At 39.6% G+C, this 27,985-nt stretch overlaps 1 protein-coding gene across 1 annotated transcript; it reads left to right on the top strand.

The window, feature by feature from the left end:
* Positions 1-20,943: 20,943 nt before the first annotated feature.
* LOC135671446 (U2 small nuclear ribonucleoprotein B''-like) lies at positions 20,944-25,874 on the top strand. Its single transcript, XM_065179575.1, has 5 exons — positions 20,944-21,090; positions 22,315-22,487; positions 22,710-22,803; positions 23,992-24,077; positions 25,362-25,874. The coding sequence occupies exons 1-5, from the start codon at positions 21,009-21,011 to the stop codon at positions 25,647-25,649; spliced, it is 723 nt and encodes a 240-aa protein (XP_065035647.1). The 5' UTR covers positions 20,944-21,008; the 3' UTR covers positions 25,650-25,874.
* Positions 25,875-27,985: the final 2,111 nt, after the last annotated feature.

Genomic DNA, 27,985 nt, shown 5'->3' with positions numbered 1-27,985 from the left:
CAAACAGTGGATTGAGTGGTATCCTCACCTGTCCAAGTGTGAACATGTTCCTCCCAACAATGAATAGAAAAACCATCTAACTGTCATGTCTAACAGCCCACTAATCCTCGAAGAGAATCTCCCTACCTACTCTCGATAAAAATACATAAACAACCATGATTATTCATTTACATTCATCGATTCATTCACCAATGTATCCAAGAAATAGTATGATAAATTATTATGAGGGATTATGCTTGATGTATAATATGATAGACTGTGTCCATCAGTGACTTCGCACTATAATGGGCCTATAGCTCATTTCATAAGTTGCACTTCTAATGTGGACCATTAGCATAGTCATATATATTATATGGTAATAATCATATCAATATCATAGACTTAAAAAAAAAACCAATAATAATTTCCAAATGACATATTTAGAAAAAAAATTGAAGTTCATCAAATCATAAAGACATGAGATATCAATCTCTCAATAGTACTAAATCAACCAAAACCCTAATTTGAATGACCCAGTTAACTTAAACCAAACTCAATTCAATTAGGACCCAATAGAACTAACCTTAGATCCTTATAAAAATAATCTGTAATCATTCTAGATTAGTCTAATTTAGATTTGATTAATTTCAATTAGGTTAAGTAGGTCTAAATTAGTCAAGTTGGTTTTGAATTACCCTAAATCGACTTAAACTAATCAAACCTATCTAATTCAGCTAATTAATGAGCTCAAACCAATAAACAGAGAGGAAATTAGATAATGTCGTATAATGCTAACCCAAACCGAATCGACCCACCTTAGTCTTGGATGGGTCACGTATGCCGCACATGCTTATCCCAAATAATAGGTTAGGCTGAGGTACAATGGGCTAGATAAAGAAGTGACGATGTGTCTAATGCCAATCATATAGCTAGGTGGGCCTAACTTTATAGACTAGGCTGAGCTTTACCATCGAACTAGGTCATACTTGGCTTGCGGGTTGGGTCATGCCTAGACACATGAGTTGGGGTCATGTTTGATCACATGGATTGGGACGTACCCAACCACATGAGTTAGACCATGCTTGGTCACATGGATTGGGTCATACCTTGTTATATGAGCTGGGCCGTATATAGCCACATGGGCTAGGTCATGCCTAGCCACATGGATTAGGTTAAACCTTACCATATGGGCTGAGTCATACCTGATCACATGGGTTGGGTCGTAAATGGTCACATAGGCTAGGTCGACCCTATCTCGTAAATCAACTTGACTCAAGTTAGACTCTAGTTAGACTCCTCTTATTAAATTAAATTTTAATATTTAAATTATTAAACAGTAACTTAAGTTCATAAATTAAGGAATTTAAATTCATGATCTTAAATTTAAAACTAATTAAATCATAAAAATTCATATATGATTATTAAAACATAGATATATCTAATTAAATAAATTAAATTTAATATGTTAATCTAAAAATAAAAATTTTAATAATTAAATTAATCTTGAAATTCACTTCAACTTAAAAGACCTTTATAAGTTAAATAATTATTCTAACAATACAAATTAATTATCATTATTTATTAATTATAAAATTAAAATATTATTATGTATCATAAAATCGAAGATTTTAAAATATAAATCAAAGCTAATTAGAAAAGACTAGAAAATTCTACTTTTCTTCATAGATCCTCTCTTCAAAGAATCCTCTCATCCATCATTAGACTCAGCGAGGAATGATGGAGGAAGAGCCTCTTTTATATAGGAGAAGATGAGCTCTTCTTGAAAGATAAGTAATAAATTAATTTTTATTTTATTTTCACACACAAAAATAGAAATATAATATTTATTTCTTATTATTCACACACAAATAAAATCACATTCTAAAAATCAAATCACTCATTAGAAAAAAAATTAATTAATAATTTAATTGATTGGTAAATTTTTTAACTTATCCACATGATTAAGGAAATCAATCTTAATCATTTCATTAACCATATTACACAAATAAGGAAGTTAATAATTTAAATAAAGTAATACATTATTTATAGTATTCTGTAAACATGCGTTTAGTAAATTCAACAAACTTGTCTAAATATCCAATTGTTATGAAGTGGAGATCTCGATATTATATTCGATGGTAACTCAAAGATAACCCTTCTCCTCCATCTTCTAAAAAAAATTCACAACATAGTTGATTAGGTCAGCCACCTTACTGCCTTGATTATGTGGTTAAATGTTTGTGGCTCAAAGCCTTAAACCATCTTGTTAACCCTACCATTATGTCACACCATTAAAAGGAATATCCCCTATGAAAATTGTTGAACAATTTACTATCTTAATGTGAAATCTTGATACAAACACTGCAAATGATATTGAAATACTACAGATTAAAATGAATATATTAGAATTTCTCATCCTATTTAAGATTTTTCCAATAAGATCAAAGAACTACCTCCAAACACAATACATGCTCTACTTCAACACAAGATTTCCCTTTTAATCGTTGCATTCATCAATTAAAGAAGAAAAACTTATGGCGTCGCTAAGACATCTTCTATCTACTACATCTTTGAAGATCCCCTCCATCATATCCACACCGCAACCAATGGTGAGGAGAGGGTGAAATCGGTGATTGATCTACCCCCGCATGGACCTTCTCATAAGGGGCGAGGCTTTAATCACAAAGATTGGTCGAACATGATTCTCGGGTGATCTCATAACAAGACCAAGAGTTTAGGATTGATAGAGAGGAGGTCAGAGAGCTCTTCGAGGGTGACCGATCCGGAGAGAGTGGCATCAACCTTAAAAGGATTAGAAGCTCCATTGAGCATATTCATACATAGGAATCGAGGACAAATGCATTTGCTTCCAACAAACACTAGAATTCTTAGGGTTCAAATCACCATTATGTCACGAACGGTCGTCGCGCACCCACAACAAGTCCATTCAATGAACCATTCGTCGCTCTCATCTACATGTACAGCTATTTTGGCAGTATGTTTTGTCTTAGTTTCGAGTCATTTTGCTTGTAACAATATAAGTTCGAACAAGTTGCAGTGCTACAAAGTGACCGCTCACCGAACCGAGCAAAATAGCCCAAAAACAGCCCAAAACAACTCCATTTTCGTGTGCCACGGGCTGTTTTCTGCAGTCCGCTTCCGCTCACAAAACGTCAGCTATCTCAGCCTCTTGGAATCACCCGAGTGGCACAAGGCTAGATGGGGTTTCGGTATAATGTCGGGCATTGAACAATCTTTCGCAAGTTCACACGTTACCTTGATGGGAACTTGTTGTCACCCTCGGCACCTGGTAAACAGTTGTTTGTGGACTTGCAGCTATTCGTTCAACCTTCTAAGGTCCTTATTTTCCCTCTCTCCCTCTTTTCTCTTATGTACGTAAGGTGCTCGCTAAATTGCTTGTAAAGCTTCCCCTTTCGCGAGACGTCGGGACTTGTCCGTCGCTCGTTCTTCGAACTAATCAACTTTCTCTTTTTACAGGTCCTTCGGGACCTGCGAGAGGTTACAAGTGGGCTGATCTTTACAGACGCAAATCGCAAGGGCGAAGCGCGACTTAGGCAATGCAAGCTAAGTTTGTGTCTTTGCCGCAAGGGTATCTCGTGACTTAGGCAATGCAAGCTAAGTTCACGTCTTTACCGCAAGGGTGCCTCATGCCTTAGGCAATTCCAGCTAAGGCCGTGACATTATGGCATCAGAGCGGGCAAGCACTTTGAGCGAACAACGAAGGAACTTCACAACTTCGCCATGGCAAAGCATCATGGCGAATCATGCAAGAAGGACCCTTGCCCTAAGCAGCCGCAGGTGGGCTGCATGTGCACACTCGCTCTCATGCTGTTGGAGTCGCTCAAGAGGAGCATGGCAGCGAACATGATGAGCGAGAAGTTGGCTACTCTTCGCGAGTGGAGGAGGTGCAATCTGGAGCACCACATGAGAAAAAGAGTCACAAAGAGAGACTCACAACGACGGAAACCCGCTTGGATGTTCTTGAAGTGCACTTGGAGGAACTCTACCATGGCCACCTATTGGAGAACACCGAGTTCCTTACAAGAAGGAAGTTGAGATAACTCTGCCAAAATACTTCCATCGAAGACTACGTGAAGCAAATTTTTATGCTAATGCTGGACATCCAAGATATGTTCGAGAAGGATAAGCTGTTCAGCTTCTTTGATGGTTTGAAGCCATGGTCACAACAAGAACTACATCGAAGGAATGTCACCGATTTGATCGGGGCAATTGCTGCCGTAGAAAGGCTCACCAACTTTGTTTCCTCCGAAGACCTAGGAAGAAGGAAACAATCTTCAAGCAATCGCCCTCCAAAATATTCTCGAGGGACGGAGCTCGGGAGCGAACAAAAGAAGAAGAGTTCCCACAAAGAGCCAAGCCCGAAAGACAAGGCCCCGAAACCTAGCGGATGCTTCTTGTGCAGAGGGCCGCACATGGTGAGGGAGTGCCCACAAAAACAGGCACACAATGCTTTAATAGCTTCCATTCACCCCCCCAAATCGGACAAGGGCAAGATTGTCGCTCTTAGTTTAAGTAGTTCTGAAGCCAGTAGTGACGATGAGGAGTCGCAAGGACCCCGGATGGGAGCGATGCATTTGTTGAACGTCATACAGGGTCAAGTGGGGGAGAACACGAAGACAAGGCTACAAAAAGCAAGAAGTGGTGAGCTGATGTATGTAGACATCAAGCTACATGGCCAAAAAACCCATGCAATGGTGGACACGGGTGCTACCCACAACTTCATTGTCGATCGAGAAGCAAAGCGACTTAGGTTGATCTTGGAGAAGAGCCCAAGTCAAATGAAGGCGGTGAATTCGGAGGCCATGCGAATCTCCGGGTTGGCGAAGGGAGTTCCCATCAAGATCGGAACATGGAGTGGGAACACCAACATGATGGCGGTGCCACTACATGACTTCCAAGTGATTCTTGGAATGGAGTTCATGCGCGCAGTGAAGTTGGTGCCAATGTCGTTCGTAAACTCACTGTGTATGATGGGAAGTGACGACTGTTGGGAAATCAATGGGGGGCGACATCATATGCGCAGCGGAAGAACAAGAAAACAAAATCCCCGATTCCCAAAAAGATGTTCGTCGTCGTGCGAAGATTGGTGCGCAAAAAATCCGCAAAACACAAAACTGCGTATAGAGATTGTGTTACCTAGGGAGATCGTATATCCTTGTTTCCTTGCAGATCCTTAGGAGAGGGTGAAGGAGGTCAAGCGTCCTCCTCTCTAGCGGTGATCCACACAGTAGGGTTGCGACGACACTCCTCAAAACTCCAAGCCTACTTTGAGGTGGAGAGGGAGAGGAGAATAGGAAAGGCAAGCAAAGACTCTAGCCTATGAGGCTGTGAATCCCTCCTATTTATAGAGATCCCGTGTCAAACCCTAATGGGTCCTTCCCTAGTGGGTATTGGATCTGCATCCAATAAGACAAGGGCTCCGTCGGATATCTCATATCCGAACCTCTACTCATCGCAATGCCTACCATATGTGTGTGACCCTCTAGGCCCAATATCGAGCTGGCCGTGAGTCATACCTGTCAGAACTCCTTCTAACTCAGTGAATTATTATCTCTGTAATAATTCACTCGACTCATCGACTACGGACGTACTAGGCCACTACGCCGTAGTCCCCAGACGATACAGGGGAATCCAATCCATTGGACCTGTCTGTCCTCAGTTACCATGTACCTATAGTCCCTCATCCATCTAATATCCCAGAGACCGTATATCGAGCATGGTGTTGTCAGACCCATACGGTTTCTACTCGAGTCTCGCTCTAATCGGATTCTCCCGAAGAACTCTTTCTCTCTCAACCCGAATGACCCTGGCCAGGGATTTGTCTGAGCAAGAACACATAGGATATTCCTCTCATGACGCCGAGAGTGGATGATCCTCTATTGACACTCAATAGCTCTCGTAAGGTCGACTACCACTCCCAATGACCAGCTGTACTATATCTGGGGACAGCCAAACCTATAAGTCTGGTATCAAAGAGTGGAGCACTCATACAGGACATCCTTGGTGTCTCAAGTCTAAGGACCAGATACACCACTAGGACTACGGAATCGCTGTCTGACAATAAGGCATCATCAACCATCCAGCATTCCGTAAGCGGATCAATCAGTGAACTCATTCTCCAATGAGCACCTGTACTGTATCCCTAGTGTCCCTACACGAGCAACTATGCGACCAGCTGCATCCATCATATGGACGGGAATACAACACACCAGTCTATCCGGTTATCACGATGTCCCTCTCGAGTAACCTATGACCGGGATTATTTAGGATATGTGTTTAAAGGTGAATCGATCTCATTATCGTGATCTCATCACGATCCGATTCCCATTGCACAAATCCAAGGACATCACAATATATATATGCATTTATGCAATAGTTATAAAGTGATATACGCCAAAATATAATAAGCAAAAAGATTCTGTATCAAGTCACACGTGCCATCACTCACGTGATTGGCTTGCTGGGCACCTATGACTAGCAATCTCCCACTTGACCTAAAGCCAATCACTTATGTGTCTGATCCCCATCAGACCCCTGTGACGCTCAAAGACAATCTGAGACAACGGCTTTGTTAGTGGATCTGCAATGTTATCTTCGGATGGAACTCTTTCTATTGCTACATCTCCTCGGGTTACGATCTCTCTTATAAGCTGGAACCTCTTTAGAACACTTCTGATGAGACCCAGGTTCCCTTATTTGAGTAATCACCCCATAGTTGTCGCAATATAAGGAAGTCGACTTGTCGCTATCTGTATCGACTCCCAAATCTGTGATGAACTTCTTCATCCAGACTCCCTCCTTTGCTGCATCTAATGCAGCAATGTACTCCGCCTCTGTGGTCGAGTCAGCAGTGGTATTTTGTTTCGAACTCTTCCAGCACACTGCTCCTCCATTCAAGGTGTACACATACCCTGAATTCGACTTGCTATCATCGACATCAGACTGAAAACTTGAGTCAGTGAAGCCTTCAACCTTAAGGCTATTACCTCCATATACTAGTAAAAGATCCTTAGTCCTTCTCAATTACTTAAGGATACACTTTACTGCTTTCCAGTGCTCCAAGCCTGGATCCGCCTGATACCTGCTCATGACACTTAGAGCATGCGCTATATCAGGCCTAGTACATAGCATGGCATACATGATAGACCCTATTGCTGAGGCATAAGGTATCATATTCATGTTTGCCCTTTGGAATTTTCCATGCCAAACCTTTTGACAATGGTTTCTATGTACCTGGACCGGGACAAGCCAAGCATCCTCTTAGATCTATCTCTATAGATTCTAATCCCCAAGATATAGGATGCTTCCCCTAAGTCCTTTATGGAGAAGTGTCTAGATAACCAAGTCTTTACTGTGGATAGCATTCCTACGTCATTCCCAATGATGAGGATGTCATCCACATATAACACCAAAAAGGTGATAGCGCTCCCACTTACCTTTCTGTATACACAAGGCTCATCTTCGTTCTTAACGAAGTCATAAGATCTGATTGCCTCATCAAATCTTATGTTCCAACTTCAGGAAGCTTGCTTTAGTCCATAAATGGATCTAAGCAACCTACACACCTTATCTGGGCAGTTCTTGGACACGAATCCCTCAGGTTGCATCATATACACCTCCTCCTCGAGGTTCCCATTGAGGAATGCGGTTTTCACATCCATCTGCCAGATCTCATAATCATAGTGTGCTACAATAGCCGAATTCTGATATATTTTAGCATTGCTACGGGTGAGAAGGTTTCGTCGTAGTCAACACCTTGCCTTTGACGATACCCCTTAGCCACTAGCCTTGCTTTATAGGTCTCTACCTTTCCATCTACTCCGATCTTTTTCTTAAAGATCCACTTGCAACCGATAGGTACAATACCTTCGAGTGCATCAACTAGGTTCCAAACCTTATTGGAGTACATAGAATCCATCTCAGAATTCATGGCTTCTTGCCACTTCCCGGAGTCTATACTCATAATAGCCTCCTCGTAGGTCTGAGGATCAATATCCTCTACATCCTCTCCTCTAATATGTCCCACATATCTCTCAGGAGGATGTGATATCAGACCTGCGTAAAGTTGAAACTTGTGTATTATGTACCTGAACAGACTCGGGCTGTAGAGTGGTGCTTGAGCTTGGTTCTCTAACTTCGCTCAACTCTATCATTCTCCCACTGTCTCCACCAAGAATGTGTTCCTTCTCAAGGAACACTGCTCTCTTAGCTATAAAGACCTTTTTGTCCTCGAGATGATAGAAATAATACCCACAAGTTTCCTTGGGGTGTCCCACAAATTTGCATCGCTCTGTCCTTGATTCTAACTTATCGGGGTTGTGTCTTTTAACGTGGGCTGGGCAGCCCCAAATCTTAACAACCTTAAGATCAGGCTTCTTCCCTTTCCATATCTCATATGGAGTAGACACTACCGACTTAGTTGGAACTCTGTTCAGTAGGTAAGCTGTGGTCTCTAGGGCATATCCCTAGAAGTAGGTCAGCGAAACTCATCATGGACCGTACCATATCTAATAACGTACGATTTCTCCTTTCAGAGACACCATTGAGCTGAGGTGTGTAAGGAGGTGTCCATTGGGATAATATCCCATGGTCCTTGAGGAACTGAGTAAACTCTGTACTTAAGTACTCACCTCCTCGATCTGATCGAAGAGTTTTGATACTCTTTCCAGTCTGGTTCTCCACCTCATTCTTATACTCTCTGAATTTCTCAAAGGCCTCGGACTTGTACTTCATTAAGTACAAATATCCATACCTTGAGAAATCATCAGTAAATATAATGAAGTAGGAGTAACCTCCAATGGCATGAGTTGACATGGGTCCACATACATCACTATGTATGAGTTCCAACAACTTAGTGGCTCTCTCTCCAGTTCCACTAAATGGAGAGTTGGTCAATTTTCCACGAATGCAAGGCTCACAAGTTGCATATGACACATAGTCGAATGGATCTAGATATCCATCATTTAGCAACTTTTGAATCCTTCTTTCATGGATGTGACCTAGCCTACAATGCCACAGGTATGCACTGTTCAACTCATTTCGTTTCCTTTTGGACACATTTACATTCATGATATGTGGAGTGGTGTCTAACATAAATAAACCATTATGCAATGTTCCTTTCGTGATGATCTTATCATCTAATAATATCGAACAACCATTGTTCTCAAAAACAAATTTATATCCACTAACTGTTAAACATAAAATGGAGATAATGTTTTTGATAAAAGAAGGAACAAAATAACATGCATCTAATGCAATAAAAGCTCCACTAGGCAGATGTAGGGCGACCTCGCCAATAGCTAATACAGCAACTTTTGCTCCATTACCCATCTTGAGGTCCATCTCGCCTCTCTCTAGTCTCTTAGGCCTTGCCAGAACCTGCAACGAATTGCATATATGATAAGCACTACCGGTATCCAATACCCATGTGTTATCATAAGAGTTTGACAAATGGAGACTGATCATGAATGTACCTGAAGCTTCATCAAGCTTTTGTTTCACCCTTTCTGCAAGGTACTCTTTGCAGTTTCTCTTCCAGTGCCCATCTTTACCACAGTGGAAGCACTGGCCTTTGTCCTTTGTTGGGTCTTTCTTAGCAACCTTTGCTTTACCTTGTTTGCCCTTGCCCTTTCCCTTCTTAAGGGACCTTTCTGCTTTCCTTTTCTTTCTGGTCTCACCAGTATAGAGAACTGGCATCTCTTTCTTAATAGTACTCTCTGCCTCCCTCAACATATTGAGGAGCTCTGGGAGAGTCACCTCAAGCTTGTTCATATTAAAATTCATTATGAACTGTGAAAAGGAATCTGGTAGGGACTGAAGCACAATGTCCACACACAAGTTATCCTCTAGGACCATTCCTAGACCTGTGAGTTTCTCCATCCACTCGATCATCTTTAGGACATGGTTCTGAACCGGTGTCCCCTCAGTCATCCTAGCGCGGAAAAAGCTCTTGGATATCTCATATCGTTGAGTCCTTCCCTGTTCCTCAAACAATTTGTGGACATGTAAGAGAATGGATCTGGCATCCATCTTTTCATGTTGTCTCTGTAACTCTGGAGTCATAGAGCCCAACATATAGCACTGAGCAAGAGTGGAGTCATCAATGTACTTCACGTAGCGAGCGATCTCATCCTCGCTTGCCCCTTCTTCGGGCGTAGGCATCACTGTATCAAGGACGTACACGATTTTCTCCGTTGTGAGAACAATTCTCAAGTTACGGAGCCAATCCGTATAATTTGGACCAGTGAGGCGGTTGACATCAAGTATGCCACGTAAGGAATTTGAAAGCGACATTTTCTGAAAATAAAGATGTAGCAGAAATGAATAACATGCAGATTTTGCAAGAAATAAACTATCAAGATATGGACTTCTATCTTAATATGCTCCCACTATTTTACTAACGAGTCACACGACACCCTCAGCACGTGAAACGGAAGTCTCCGGCAGACTTCTAGTGGGGATCAGGATCCAATCAGCGTCTTAGTGTAACCTCGAGGGACTCGACCAATCACACTAAGCCTAAAAGGTAGGCAACTCTTGCCGATCACAACTCCTTGTGATTCCCGTCCTGTTCGGCCTCCGAATCACCATGGCCTCGAGGGACTCGACCTACCATGATGCTCGGTTAAGTCAACACCTTCGTTACAAGATGAGTCTGATTTGATGATATACCCTCGAGGGACTCGACCAAGCATACCATGCCCTCAGGTCACCGGTGACATCTCTATATCGTAAGCAAGATAGCGAATCGCGATATAGGTGAGTCTCGAGGGACTCGACCAACTCAACCTACACCGGGAATCGGTTCCTACTCATAACGATGGAAGGCCACGTGGGTCAATCTAATTACCTCACGTTTACCGACTTAATATTATCGAGAGATGTTTCTATGATTTGGTCTCCTAATATGACATGTCACACATATATTTAATATATATCTACATCGCATGCAAATATATATACATATCTAGTATGTGTATAAGCAATCACACCAGATGATCATGGACCACAACCTAATATGATTAGGCCCGAGCCAGTAGGCCTAATCACTCACATCAAGATCTATGTGTGCAACGGTGCATCTCCATGCCCTGTGATCGTCCATCTCGTCCTCGTCGGTTCCGTCGACATCTTGATGCATCTCCATGCATCACGATCGTCCGTCTCGTGGGTCCCGCTATCGCATCCACGCTCCCGCTGCGCCTCCTCATGTGATTACAACTTAATCATAGGCACGCAGGCCCGACAATAAACGAGAAATATAATGGAGGTTCGCAGACCTCAATAATAATAATCACAAATACACACATCACACGGTCCATGATCATCCGTCCACACATCATACATCACATGTATAAATAATCATCATCATGTAGGACTACTAGATAATAATAATAATAATCAACTAAACCTTTTAATTAATTAATATTTTCTGAAATCAGGGACATGTAGGGAATTTCTCAATTCCTAAGGGTATTTTCGTAATTTGGACAAAAGACAGAAACTGGAATTTCTCAAATTCAGAGGGGCAAAACTGTCTTTTGCCCAGAAAACCCTAATACCCTTTCCCCCTTTTGCTGCTGCCGCCGCCGCCACCCTGCCGGCGGCGGCCTGTGCGGCGGGGCGAGGGCACTGCCCTCGCCTGCAGGCGGCACGCCCGCTGGCGGCGATGCCGCTGCGGGTGGGCGCCCCCTTCGGGCGCCGCTGCCTCCGCAGGCGGTGCTGTACCGCCGGGCGGCCGCCCCTGTGGGGGGGTTTCGCCCGCGGGAGCAGCGGCGGCAGGCGCCGCTTCCTTTCGGCGGCAGGCGCCGCTGCCCTGCGGCGCCTCTGCCCGTGGGTTGCCAGCCCCGCCAGCAGCAAGCATGCTGCAAGCAGACCGCCGGCCGGCTGCTGCAGGCACAGCGCTTGCGCATGCGCTAGCGCTGTGCTGCCTGGCTGCGGCTGCGGCTGCCGCTGCAGGTGGCTGCAGGCATGCAGATCGAGGGCAGCAACTGTTGCTGCCCTTCCTCGCTTTTGCGTCAACGATTTTGACGTCAAAATTCTTCCTAAACACAATACATGCAGTTCAAAACCAATCATTCGCACGAACAACCTGGCTCTGATACCACTGTTGGGAAATCAATGGGGGGCGACATCATATGCGCAGCGAAAGAACAAGAAAACAAAATCCCCGATTCCCAAAAAGATGTTCGTCGTCGTGCGAAGATTGGTGCGCAAAAATTCCGCAAAACACAAAACTGCGTATAGAGATTGTGTTACCTAGGGAGATCGTATATCCCTGTTTCCTTGCAGATCCTTAGGAGAGGGTGAAGGAGGTCAAGCGATCTCCTCTCTAGCGGTGATCCACACAGCAGGGTTGCGACGACGCTCCTCAAAACTCCAAGCCTACTCTGAGGTGGAGAGGGAGAGGAGAATAGGAAAGACAAGCAAAGACTCAGACTCTAGCCTATGAGGCTGTGAATCCCTCCTATTTATAGAGATCCCGTGTCAAACCCTAATGGGTCCTTCCCTAGTGGGTATTGGATCTGCATCCAATAAGACAAGGGCTCCGTCGGATATCTCATATTCGAACCTCTACTCATCGCAATGCCTACCATATGTGTGTGACCCTCTAGGCCCAATATCGAGCTGGCCGTGAGTCAAACCTGTCAGAACTCCTTCTAACTCAGTGAATTATTATCTCTGTAATAATTCACTCGACTCATCGACTACGGACGTACTAGGCCACTACGCCGTAGTCCCCAGACGATACAGGGGAATCCAATCCATTGGACCTGTCTGTCCTCAGTTACCATGTACCTATAGTCCCTCATCCATCTAATATCCCAGAGACCGTATATCGAGCATGGTGTTGTCAGACCCATACGGTTTCTACTCGAGTCTCGCTCTAATCGGATTCTCCCGGAGAACTCTTTCTCTCTCAACCCGAATGACCCTGGCCAGGGATTTGTCTGAGCAAGAACACATAGGATATTCCTCTCATGACGCCGAGAGTGGATGATCCTCTATTGACACTCAATAGCCCTCGTAAGGTCGACTACCACTCCCAATGACCAGCTGTACTATATCTGGGGACAGCCAAACCTATAAGTCTGGTATCAAAGAGTGGAGCACTCATACAGGACATCCTTGGTGTCTCAAGTCTAAGGACCAGATACACCACTAGGACTACGGAATCGCTGTCTGACAATAAGGCATCATCAACCATCCAGCATTCCGTAAGCGGATCAATCAGTGAACTCATTCTCCAATGAGCACCTGTACTGTATCCCTAGTGTCCCTACACGAGCAGCTATGAGACCAGCTGCATCCATCATATGGACGGGAATACAACACACCAATCTATCCGGTTATCACGATGTCCCTCTCGAGTAACCTATGACCGGGATTATTTAGGATATGTGTTTAAAGGTGAATCGATCTCATTATCGTGATCTCATCACGATCCGATTCCCATTGCACAAATCCAAGGACATCACAATATATATATGCATTTATGCAATAGTTATAAAGTGATATACGCCAAAATATAATAAGCAAAAAGATTCTGTATCAAGTCACACGTGTCATCACTCACGTGATTGGCTTGCTGGGCACCTATGACTAGCAACGACCCCTGCGTGGTTCCCATCTCTCAGAGAGGAACCAAGGAACCCTAACATATATCGGCATTGCAACTGAAGAAACGGGTGCAAAAAGGTGAATTAACATTCATGACTGCTATGAAACTAGAGCCACTCGATGAGAAGATTATTCAAGAACCTACTGTGGTGGCGAATGTCCTGAAAGAGTTCAATGACATTATGCTACCTGAGTTGCAAAAGACTCTTCCACCACGTAAAGGCATGGATCACAACATCGAGCTGGAGCTAGGAGTGAAGCCTCCGGCGAGACCACCCTACCGCATGCCCCTGCTAGAGTTGGCAGAACTTAGGAAACAGTTATATGAACTGCTAAGCGGTGGTCTCATCCGCAGCTCTAAAGCACCATTCGGAGCTCCAGTCCTCTTCTAGAAGAAACAAGATAGGAGCCTCCGACTATGCGTTGATTACCGAGCCCTCAACAAAGTGATAGTGAAGAACAAGTATCCCATCCCGCTCATTGTAGACTTGTTCGACCAGTTGGGCAAAGCCAAGTATTTCTCAAAACTCGACCTTAGGTCGGGGTATTAGCAGGTGCACATTGTTGAAGGTGATGAAGCGAAGACTACCTGTGTGACCAGGTATGGAGCGTTTGAGTTCTTGGTGATGCCTTTCGGCTTAACCAATGCTTCGGCCATGTTCTGCACTCTCATGAATCAGCTATTTAAGGAGTATTTGGATAAGTTTATGGTCGTCTACTTAGACGATATCATCATCTATAGTCAAATGCTCAAGGAGCATGTCAAGCATCTTCGGACAATTTTCAAGGTTCTCAGGGAGAACACTTTGTTCGTGAAAAGGGAGAAATGCTACTTCGCCTAAATGGAGATCTTATTCTTGGAGCATCGAATCGGTGATGGCTCCATTCAGATGGATAAATAAAAAATGCAAGCGGTTGCAGAATGACGAACTCTAAAGAAGGTGCCAGAGTTGAGATCCTTCCTTGGTTTCGTCAACTACTATCGACGCTTCATAGCGGGGTATTTGAAGCGTGCAACTCCACTGACGGAGTTGCTGAAGAAGGAGCAGCCTTGGAAGTGGTCTGACAAATGTGAAATAGTATTCCAAGATCTGAAGGCTGCTATTTTGGAAGAATCGATACTCAAATTGTCGGACTATGGAGAGCCTTTTGAAGTCCATACAGATGCTTTAGACTACGCTATTGGGGGAGTACTCATGCAGGAGGGTCATCCGGTGGCCTACGAGAGCCGCAAGCTTAACGAGACCGAGTGACGGTATCTAGTGCACGAGAAGGAGATGACAGCGGCGATCCATTGTCTGTGAGTTTGGCGACACTACCTTCTCGGATTGTGATTTGTGCTGAGGACAAACAACATTGCTCTGAGCTATTTCCAAACACAGAAGAAACTTTCCCCAAAGCAAGCACGATGACAGGACTTCTTGGCTGAATTTGATATAGCAATGGAGTACAAGCCTGGAAAGGCAAATGTCGTGGCCGATGCATTGAGTCAGAAAGTGGAGGGCGTGAATGTTGTACAATTGGAGGGCAGAGGCCAAGTAAGTCAGTTGCACTCCAACTTCCTTTCTAGGATCAGGGATGGGCTGTATAGAAATCCCCAAGCAGTTATCCTGATGCAGCTCATCAAAGAAGGCAAGGCATGATAATTTTAGGTCCAGGAGGGACTCATGTACACAAAAGGGAACAGGGTTTATGTTCCTCGAGTGGACAATTTGAGGCGTGAACTTTTAAGAGAGTGTCACGATTCCCTTTGGGCTGGACACCAAAGTATTCACCGAACGTTGGCTCTCGTGGAGAGGGCCTTCTACTGGCCGAAGATGGGGACTGATGTGGAGGAATATGTTCGAACGTGCCTCACTTGCCAACAAGACAAGACGAAGCAACGGAAGCCGGTGGGACTTTTGGAGTCATTGCCCATACCAGAAAGGCCGTAGGAGAGCATTTCCTTAGACTTCATATCAAGCTTGCCACTAGTAGGGAGACTCGGATCGATACTCATGGTAGTCGATCGATTTTTAAAGTATGCAACTTTCATTGCTGCTCCCCTACACTGTTCAACAGAGGAGGCGGCCAAGCTAATGATGAAGGATATGGTGAAGTATTGGGGAGTCCCGCACAATATCATCAGTGATCGAGATGCTCGATTCTTGGAACAATTCTGGACTGAGCTATTCAAATTGTTGGGATTCAAGTTATACTTCTCCACAAGCCTCCACCCCTAGATGAATGGCCAAATCGAGAGGATAAACTCGCTCCTAGAGCAATAGCTTCGGCACTACATGAGTGCCAACCAACGAGATTGGGTGAAGTTGTTGGACATTGCCCAATTCTCCTACAACTTGCAATGGAGCTCTGGTCCAACAAGAGCCCCTTCGAGATCATTACAGGACAACAACCATCAACTCCTCACACCATGGCAATCGGGTATACTGGGAGTAGTCCGTCAGCCTACCACTTCGCAAAGGAGTGGCACCGAAATACAGATATTGCGCGGGCTTACTTGGAGAAGGTAGTGAAAAAGATGAAGAAGTGGGCAGACTTGGGAAGGTGACTGCAAGAGTTCAAGATCGGTGATTTGGTGTTGGTAAAGCTCCAACCAGCATCACTCTAATTCTTTAGGAACAAAGTCCATAAAGGATTAGTGCGCAAGTATGAAGGGCCCTTCCCAATTATCAACAGGGTAGGCAACGTCTCCTACAAGTTGCAACTGTCGGCGTGGTTCAAAATTCACAACGTTCTTCACGCCAGCAACCTAAAAGCCTACCACTCGGATCCGCAAGATGCTTTCTGAAGTGTTTCAACTCGGCTACCCCCCACCAGAGTCTCATACGAAAAGCGAGTCAAAACCATTTTAGCGGATCGCAAGATAAAGCTACCCAATGGAGCTAAGCAAACCGAGTACTTGGTGAAGTGGTGAAAGCTTCCCCGAACTGAAGCCAGTTAGAAGCCCGAAGACGCCTTGCGACATGAAGAAACAATTATCAATAACTACCAACAAGCGTCGATGAGGGCGTTGACAGTTTAAGTAGGGGAGAATGTCACGAACAGTCGTCGTGCACCCACAACAACTCCGTTCAATGAACCGTTCGTCACTCTCATCTACATGTACAACTGCTTGGCAATATGTTTTGTCTTGGTTTTGAGTCATTTTACTTGTAAAAATGTAAGTTCGAACAAGTTGCAGCGCTACAAAGCGACCGCTCACTGAACCGAGCAAAACAGCCCCAAAACAGCTTCGTTTTTGTGTGCCACGGGCTATTTTCTGCAGTCCACTTCTACTCACAAAACGTCAGCTATCTCAGCCCCTTGGAACCACCCAGGTAGCACAAGGCTGGATGGGGCTTTAGTATAGTGTCGGACATTGAACAATCTTTCGTAAGTTCGCACGTTACCTTGACGGGAACTTGTTGTCACCTCTGGCACTCGGTGAGTAGCTGTTTATGGACTTGTAGCTGTTCGTTCAACCTTCTAAAGTCCTTGTTTTCTCCCTCTCCCTCTTTTCTCTTGTGCACGCAAGGTGCTCTCTGAATTGCTTGTAAAGCTTCCCCTTTCATGAGATGTCAGGACTTGTCCGTCGCTCGTTCTTCGAACTAATCAACTTTCTCTTTTTACAGGTCCTTCGGGACCTGCGAGAGGTTGCAAGTGGGCTGATCTTTGTGGACACAAATCGCAAGGGCGAAGCGCAACTTAGGCAACGCAAGCTAAGTTCGCGTCTTTGCTGCAAGGGTGTCTCGCGACTTAGGCAACGCAAGCTAAGTTCGTGTCTTTACCGCAAGAGTGTCTCACGCCTTAGGTAATTCCAGCTAAGGCTATGACAGTTAGAGGAGAGTTGAAAGCGAAAAGAGAGCACTAATATTTGCTCCAAGCTAGTTACATATCATTTCTATTTCACCCTTGGGTGAAATATTGACATATATATTATTCATATAAAATATTTATATAGGATTGATACTATTCTCGTAGAATAATGTTGCTACTTTTAGGTATACAACCCTAAATTATAAGGATATTCAAAATAGTGTCATCCTACTCTATCACATAATTATTCAAAATAGATTCTCTTTTGATATTATCTAAATCTCCTATGTATCCCATTTTGAATATTATTTTTTAATATCATTTAGGACTAATTTTTTAATATAATTTTATAAATTATTGGCCTAAGCAAATTTGATAACTACAAGACTAATATAATAATATAAAATATAATTTAAAATATCTTATAAATGATAAAAACTTTATTATAAATTACATCTCAAAAGCCCACTATCTCAAACCACTTTGGTAGCTACTAATTAGATAAAACTTAGAGATATAAGTTACAAATAATATTCATCAAATATTTTCATCTAATTTATATTGAAATAATTTAATAATAAAATAATAACTATAATAATTATTGAACATCAATCAATATAAAGAAAAACTCATATGATAACTATAATCATAATGAAACATTAATCATGACTTAATGTAAAAGATAAATATTATTTCATAATTTTAAACATATACATATAAATAACCAAATAAATATTTAAAAAAAATTAGAATTTTATTTATCACATGCAAAATTTAATCAATAAGTGATATGAGAAAACTATGAAAGGAAATCATAATTTATAATTTTTTATTTATTTAAATTCTAAATAGAACCCTTATACCAATCAACCTTATTTAATTGGGCAAACTTAAAATTGAGCTAAACATTTATCCAATCAAGTCAATCAAAAAAATTAAAATTGATGAAAATAAAAAATCGATCAAAAATTATTTTTTCCTCAATTCGATGAAGATTTGATTGATGAAATCTAAATCCAATCCAAAAATAAAAAAACCATTATGATCAAGTTTGATCAAAGTATTTGATTAAAATAAATTATATTAATCAATTTTATAATTAGTACATAAATTAAAAATTTTAAATTTCATAAAGGTAAAACTATAATTTTAACAAAAGGTTAATTTATAATTTCTAAAGGGCATGAATGAAAGATTAAAAAATTAAGGACACAAATAGGAGTTTCTTCATTTATGAAGGGTAAAAATATCCTTTTATGAAAAAATCTTAATTCTCCGTTTCTTCCTACGGCCACTACGCGAGGCATGGTCGCCATCGTGCACAACCACCACCTAATGTGGTGCGATCGTTGTCGTGTGCACCTGCTGCCTAGTAGGGTGTACTAGTCGCCTAATGAGGTGCGACCATCACCTAGCAAGGCACAACCATCGCTTGTGTAGGGCGTGACTGTAGCGGTGCACGACCAATGCATGCGCAAGGCACCATAGCCACCGTTTGTAGCCGCTTCACAAGGCATTGCTTGTGCGTGGCCTCTGGTATCCAGTTGACATCGATCGCTAGTAGCGATGCTGTCGTAGCCGCTATAAGTAGCGATGGTGCTGCTGTAGCTATTGCACATATTGACGCTACGCAACAGCTACCCATGATCGAGCGGACGACTAATGGAGGTCATCGCCCTCAACAATACTATCGTCGATAGTAAGCTATTGACAATGATCCATCAATTAAACACAAGAAGCCTTACATCGCCCATAAGCAAGTAATAAGATGGATTGGATAGAAAAGTAGATCGATAATATCGACGAATCATTCATGCATCATAAATAAAAATAATTAACACCTTTTCGTGAATGAAAGATTCTAACAAATAGATCTAAAATATTTTATTTCAAAATCATATTTCTGATACCAATTGTTAATATAGAAACCATAATACACTATTATTAAGTGAAAGATTTTAATGTCAAAATTTTAAAATCAAATAATAATAGATCTAAAGATTACGATATATACCTTTTAATGTTGTTCAAAAAATACTTTTTCTAATCTATGAGTGCATCATCGTCAAATCAGAGATATGTAGTAATGTTGATCAACAAGGAAAACTAGACTCACCTTCTCCTCTCTTCTTATCTTTCACAGGACCACTATGATCGATAGATTTAGGGACAAAAAGAATATAAAGAAGATTTATAATATGTCATTGACTAGTTCACGTGTGACTAGGGGAGATGAGAGAAGATTTGTGATCTCTCAATCATATTATATATAAACACATTCGTGTACCCACGTATTCACATGTTTACGTATTTTATTATTATATGTTTGTGTTATATTGAGTCCCTAAGAGATTATTTTTTATAGACGAGAGCAAGGGGTCTAGGATAGATAATTAAGAAAGTTTCTCTCATTAAGATCATCTCCTAAGGAATCATATCATAATTAAACTTTTTTTATTGGTTGATAATCTAATAAGAATCAAATCATATCCATAATATATTTTACTTAATTAGATATAATCATATAATGGAGACATATGATGGAGACATGCGTTGACTCCAATATCTCCTATTACGTGCACTTTATGATATATGTATAACCTTTCATATGATCTCATACAAGCTCAAGCCTAAAACTCGATAGAAATATATCATATACTTCAATCATATTATAATCTAATAAAAAAATATATATATATAGGATGGATACTACATTAGCATTTAGGTCTATATGGCTTCGACATATTGATCTAGAGCTTTCCACATCCTCTTGAACTACTATAATAGTATAGTGATGCTTTGATCACTATCCCCTTATATTTTTATGGCAACATAAACAAGGATTGGTTGTCGACATCCATATGTTGTGGATCAAAAACTCCCAATTAAAAAAATCCAAGTATATAGCTAATAAACATAAAAACCAATAGAATGACAATAGTATTTGGTTGTCAAGCACGCTTGTAGTATTAGACATGAAGCAAATCGCCTCCTAGGGTTATAGGTCGCAAATAACATACCATAATAGTATAATCCATCCATATTAAAACTTAAAACTGTTATACTGTGGAGGAGAATTTATTGATTGTTGCAAACCCTAAAAAACAATTTGGGGGTAAAACAAACATTCAAAACTAACCAACCGCCCCTTTGTATCACAATCTTATTTTATAAAATGACTATTTTACCCTTCATTTAATCACACGTGATGTCACGTGTAATGGCTTCTGTGAAAGAATCAGATGGCAATGTTAAAAATGATCAAAATATAATAATTCGAACTTATGAAGAATCAAATATAATTATTTTTAAATACAAAAAGCTCGATATACTAAACGGTCCAAATTTCACGGGAAAATATATATTAATTAGCCTATTTCTTTCAAGAGCAAGATGATCTTGACCGTTCATTTAATGAACCTTTCTTTGATCTACGGTTAGAAACCGGTCTAAAGCTATTATTATACATCCAAATGAAGAGGTTATTATATCCGACACATTGTATTTTATATACTCACGGAAACGATGGAGGTTAGGGGTTCGTTTACGATCTTCGTCTCGCTTTCGCGATGGTGGCGATGCTTTCCGGCGATATCCCTCCGAATCAAACCATTTACATCAACAATTTGAACGAGAAGGTCAAGAAAGAAGGTGAAATCTCTTGTTCTATGTCGATCCTTTAGGTTTCGTCGTATTACATTTTTGTTCGTGTTTCTCAGTGTTGCGTTAGGGTTGTTGTTGAGGTATTTTTGTGAATCTTAGTCGTCGCTTTTCTTATAGCGAACCAAGATCGTTCAATGCAAGGTTGTTTCTTTCACAAAAAAAAAAGGTCTCATGGGAGATTGGCAAACATAAAGAAACTTCACATGAGTTCCAAGATTGGTGGGTATAAAATGGGATCCTATTTCTGATAGGTGAAAGCAACTCGTGACTAGTCATCCACTGGCTTTTTTTAACTTTGTAAGCCGTAACTTTATGCTGTCTTCACTTCCAGTAATTGGCAATATCTGCCAAGTTATTATTATTATTTTTCTGTTCTTGAAGTTCTCCATATTTGCAATATGTTGTTTTCTAAATGAGACTTTGGAAAATAATATGTAATGTTCCTTTGAGCATTTTGATGACCTTGAGTTCTGCAAGAAGCAACCCTTTCTTTGTAAGCACCAGTTTTTTCTGTTAAATATATAATTTTTTACATTGCTGCCCCTCAAAAATCTTAGTTATCCTTTGCCAGAGTTGAAATATACTATGGTGAAAGAACCAAGTGTCCACCATTCTTATCTCTTACACATGAAAACACATTTTGATTTCATTTTTTTTTAAAAAAATTCTGGTTTAGGTTACATCAGGTGGTGACTTTTGTATGTTCTTTCAAAAATCAGTATTTTCATCTCAGTTGATGAATATATTAATTATTATCTTGAATATTATATTCTTTTGCCGTTGGATTCAGTAAAGCAATTTAGGTAGAGATTGTTACAGAAACCATGGTCTTTGTGCTGGTGAACTGTCATCCTAGGAAACTATTTTGTGTTCAATTTTGGTATGCTTTCAGGTACTAAATGATATGCCATGAATAAGAATATAGTGATTTGAAATTGTTCTGTTATATGTACATTAAATTGTTGGCACCTCACAAATGGCCTTCAGTTTGGCATTAACTAATGATATGATTCTTAACTAATGGAGACAAATAATGATCTGATTCTTACTTTTAGTATTTGCAAATGTGCTAATGTTTTATGTGCTATACTCCTTACCTTTTGTTACCAAAAATTTTCTTATTTAGCTCTACAGGTTAACTTGACAGTAATTAGTGGATTTTGTATCAACTCTTCATGGCTGCAATTCATCACTGGTTTTCTTCTGTGGCAGAACTGAAACGGTCCCTCTATGCTTTATTTTCTCAATATGGAAGAATTTTGGATGTGGTGACCCTAAAAACAGAAAAACTTCGAGGCCAGGCATGGGTGGTCTTTGCTGAAGTTACAGCTGCTAGTAGTGCAGTACGGCAAATGCAAAGATTCCCGTTCTTTGATAAACCAATGGTGAGTGCTTATACAATTGGCAGCACATGATGTTCTTTTTTATTTCAATGTAGAGCTTACGCCTTTAAGATAAGAGGATGCATACTGCTATATAGTTCAGACATTTGCTTCATAGTAATTTCATTGTGGTGGTGAGTCACCGTTGGGCATTATCATATATGTATAATATGTGCACTGGGTTACAGATTTGCTTGATGGTTATTACCTAAATTTTTGGTGCAGAGGATACAATATGCAAAAACAAAATCTGATTGTGTTGCAAAAGCAGATGGAACTTTTGTTCCTAGAGAAAAGAAGAAGAAGCAAGAAGAAAAAGGTAAACAATTTTCTTTGCATTTTTCTTCATGAACTATGTGGAATATATCAATATACGCAACAACTGGTTTACTTCTTAATTGCACAACTGGTTTACTTCTCATTGCAATTACGACATTTTGAGCATCAAAACAAATGGTTTGGTGTTGGGGATGCAAAGTCTGCCGTGCGATTTAAGGGAGAGGCGGGGAATGGGAGAGAAGTGTAGGAGTGAGGATCCTGTCAATGAAAAATAGTTTGTTCTCAGGGCTGTTTTCATCATCATTTACTAAATAGTGGAGGCATCTTAATTTTTCTACCTTCTTTCAACTAATCTTTATGATTATATGCCAGCTTTATTTCTGTAGATAAAAATAGTTCCCTGATTGTTTTTGTGACTACCTATATCATAATTTGACCCAAAGGCCTTCTGTGCTTATGAAAACCTTTAACTAATGCCTTCCGTAGCTTTTGATAACATTATATTTTGATTTATCACCTGGAAATGTTTAAAGTAATGCTTTGACCTGAACCATGTGTAATTCTTGGAAGAAATATGATGCACTAATGTGATTCTAGGAGTTATTTAAAGTGATAAACACATGTGAATCCATATCCAGATTGTTGTGCACATTCACTTTTCATCACTTTCAGTTATCTCCATTTGTTATCTGAGTTGGTCGAAATACGATCCCTCGACCAACATTCGGGGTTAGGTATGTCATTGGTGCAGTTGGACAAGTCTCCAACCATGTTGTTTGCTGAACATTGTTTAACCACTATAAAAATGTAATTTGCCATTGCATATTCAAATGGGTATTCATGGATAACCTTGAGACAAAGCCATGTCTTACTTGAAGGTTATTATATGTTCGGTTAGATTTCCCATGCTTTCACTGAATCACAAGAAATTACCACAATAGTGTGCTCTCACTCATTTGAGATCTACAGTGTTGAATACATTTCTTTTAGTCATGTTCTAGTCCACCAGTTACAATAGCTCTGCCAGTTTTATTTCTTCTTTTCTCCTTTTATGGGTGTGCCATTGACTATCGAAAATCTGTAATAGCTTTTCACTTTGAAAATTTGGCTTCACATAATAATTGCAAGTATATAGCTTTAACAAGATTCGTTTTGCATGGGAATATTAGTCTTTGAAAATAATATTGTGTGTATAAGAACATGATGTATCATATCTATTTTGCATTAGCTGCTGAAAGGAAACATCGCACTGACGAGGCACAGCAATCTGCTTCTGCTTTTAGTGGTCCAAATGCTCAAACTGGCGGAGTGTCTGTAAGTTTATGTTGCACTAAATTGAATTTCATTTCTGGTTAGTTTAATGCTGATGAACATGTCTTTTAGTTAGGAAACCATATTACTATTTTATTATAGCAACAAAAAAACATGTAAAGAACTAGCAGAAATGCCTGACTTATTGACTAAATGTTTATTTGATGGCCTAGTTTTATGCTTCCTTTCATTGAGGTATTATTGCATTATAGTGTGATCATTATTCATGGTTATGAAACTATGCTAGACTGGAACTTGTTTCCAAGTTAGGTATCTAAATCTGACTTGTGCTGAAGAGTTGTCACTAGGCTGAGGTTCTTACCATCAAAAGAATTGATTTTATGTGACTGATATTGTTCTTACAATCATGCGATTTATTATATGCCTCTTCGATGTTGTCATGTCCTACTCGAACAGTCTGTGATTGATTTTGTAAGTCACCATGATAAAGATACCTTCCAATAAATTCTTTAGTATTGGGTGTACTTTAAACATAAGTTCCATGTTGTTACCTTGCCTGTTATACATTCTGTGCACAGGAGGCATGCTGGCTGATTAAGCCTGCAACACAAACTTTCCAATGCAGGTAAACACTTCGGCACCGCACAACACTTCAATTTATCATGTGCCTGTCGATATGGTTGGCACTGCAATTCTTGCTTTATACTAAATAAATATCAGCACCTTGTTTTAGGCCACCGTGTTCATCATCACACCAAAACCAGTGGATGATCTTCATGCGATCGTTCTAGTTGCACTCCTCTATATCTTGAAATTCTAAAACTACAAATTTTAGCCTTGGTACCATTTATGTTTTGCACTTGTGGCCAACTCATTGATCTTTTCTTATTTGTCTTCTAGGTGCAGACCCTCAAAATAATCCATTATGCGCTGCTTGTATGTATTGACACCATAATCAACATTTATGATGATACTAGGAAGAGAGATGTGCATACTGGCCCTGCTAAAGCAAAATGACATGACTTTCTTTGACAACAATTTGATAGGAAAAGCCTAGTTTCTACTGCAAGACAAGATATGACATGATGTACTTCATTGTTATTGTTTGTTTGCTGCTTGTGTCCTCTAAATTCCTTTACAACACACTAATTGCACCAATTCCGGTCTCTATACAATAATGAAAGCAAAATCGCCCTCCTTTTATTGAAGGATACTTCCGTAGAAGCAGAAAGGAGTATTCTTCAGAATCTTCTTTGGTGATTGAAAATGACTCTCACTAGTATGTTCCTTATGATTATAAGCTACTCAAATCTTTATTGTCGACAGGCTTCTCAAGCTTCACGCCAAGGAAAGACTGGTTCTCAAGAGCCTGCTGCTGCTCCAAACAACATTCTTTTCATCCAAAACTTGCCTCATGAAACAACAAGCATGATGCTCCAAATCCTTTTCCAGCAGTACCCTGGTTTTAGTGAAGTCCGGATGATTGAAGCGAAGCCAGGTATTGCCTTTGTGGAGTTTGCTGATGATGTACAGGCTTCAATCGCGATGCAGGCTCTCCAAGGTTTTAAGATCAGCCCACAAAACCCAATGGCCATCACTTATGCCAAGAAATGAGGATGTGTTGGGTGTAAGGTTTGTCTTAGGATGTCATGTAAAACAAGTCACAATGCCTAATTTCTTCTCAAAAGAATTATGTTCAACTGTCACTCGGACTTGAAGAGATTAGTTTACTTTTTGCTGGACAGTTAATCTCTGCTCCTATTTATATGGCTGTACTTCCTGAAATGGTCTACTACTATGTTATACATGCTTTGGTTGATGAATTGTGTATACCCTACATATCAAACGGTATTTACACCAGGCTGATTCAGGTATTAGTATTGAAATCTGTACCCGATGGACCTGATTATATTGGTATCATATTGGTTCGAGGAGTCATTGTAAATCTGATTGGTTAGAATGGCTGTCATGACTGAGCTTTTATTCTTGGAACAGACTAGTTGGTGCATTTATATTTATGAGATATTTTTTTTTTTATTTTGTGCAAAGAACATGTGGCGAAGGTGAAACTTGATCTTACGATCTTGTAATGATTTGAGAAAAGTCTTTATAAGATAAGCTAGTTATCATCTTTTGTCATATTAGGTTTTGAACTCTTTTAACTTTTGAGATTTTTTACAATAAGATTTAGAAATTTATTCATATGTTATGATTCAAATAAATTTATTCTTTCTTAATCAATAAAATTTGTAGTTTTTAAGTCTCATACGTATTGAAATATAATTATTGATAATTAGTATGTCAATAGAAGCACAAATAATATGTATATGTTATTCTTATTTCATGATATGATTATGATGTTTATGTTTCATAAATATGATAAATAATATATTTATATATTTTTTTATTTTTAAGATTAAAGTATATGTTTTTTAAAAATATTATTCTCATTATTTTATGTAATGTTAGTTGATCATTAATATGTATGTTAAGTATAGTATAACAAGCCAAAATATGTTAGTGGACTTGAGATAAAGTAATGAAAAATTAAATGAAGATACAAATCAAAGAAAAGTGTTGTGTAAGTGAGATTTAATGATGAGTTTAAATAAAAAAATATTATCTTTATCAAATCAAATTAAACTCAATTAAAGTTGTTGCAACATAAAGGCCTAATGGAATTGAACCTAAGATCTCAAGGCCAGCTCGCACCTCAACTTTATTTTGGTCTCATCTTCTTTACCAACCAGAGAATCCATGAAACCTAGCTTTAAGGAAGATTGAGGTAATAAAAACTTAACTCTTCCTTTGCTATATCTATCGGTTCAATTTTACAAATTATAAATTGATATTTTCAACCACTTTTGAATAAGTTAGACTACGAATTTATTTGTGATTTTTTGATATGTTTTAGATGATTCTCTTATGATTATAAAGCCTCTAGTATGACATTAATATGAAATTAATGCATAGAGATATTACTATCCTAATATAAGATACTCAAAATCTTCTATTTTTTAAGAAGGGGTTATGTTCAAACTGAATTAACCCCCTTAGGAATATGATTATACTCTAGCTTTTTGATATATTTTAAAAGTTTCCGTTAGAGTTTGTAAGATTTGGAATTGAGTAAATATTACCTTTGTGCACCAAGATATGAGAGTTCAAAAAGTCTTAACCTAATTTTAGCAAAATAGAATAGGTGTTGATAATCAAATTAGGAGGATAGTTTAGCCTCTAAATGATTATGTTTTAAACTAAAAATTGGTGTGTATTTAGTTATATATATATCTCCTAGTTTTCTATAAAATTTCATGATAATTCACAACCTTGAATAGGGAAGCAAGATTGTTTCAGTTTGATTGATGCTAGCTAGTTTATTTAATTTTAAAATGAATTGTTGAAGTGGTGGAATCTTGATAAAATTTCAACTTAAGTATAGTTTATTTGTGAGGGATTTTATCAAATTTTTTTTATGAATTATTGTAATAAATTTTTATAAATTAATACTTCAAAAGATAGGATTCTTAATTAATATGTCTTATGATCTTATGCTCCCAATTTGATAGATGTATTACCCCTAGCATATTTGATCATTAAGGAACGTGATCTTTTCTTAGCATCTTCATTTTTGAGTTTAATAAGGTAAGTATAAGTTTAATTCATTAAAAAATAGTGATCGTATAAATTATCATATACATATTTTGAAAAATATATTTTAAATGATATAGTCATTCTAAGCTAAATGTGAATATATATATTTTGCATGTATAAAAATATATGAATTATGATAAAAATATCTTGCAAACATGCATATATAATATGCGACGTGAGAGTGCACGTGTTTTTCTATGCTATGCGGTATGGGAGTGCATGAAAATATTATGACGTGCAATACATATATATGCTATGACGTGCAGTATGGGAGTGAACGTACGTATTATGATATA

Source organism: Musa acuminata, unplaced genomic scaffold (genome assembly GCF_036884655.1).
Source record: "Musa acuminata AAA Group cultivar baxijiao unplaced genomic scaffold, Cavendish_Baxijiao_AAA HiC_scaffold_1139, whole genome shotgun sequence".
NCBI lineage: Eukaryota > Viridiplantae > Streptophyta > Magnoliopsida > Zingiberales > Musaceae > Musa > Musa acuminata.
This window is presented reverse-complemented; position numbering and strand designations above follow the sequence as displayed.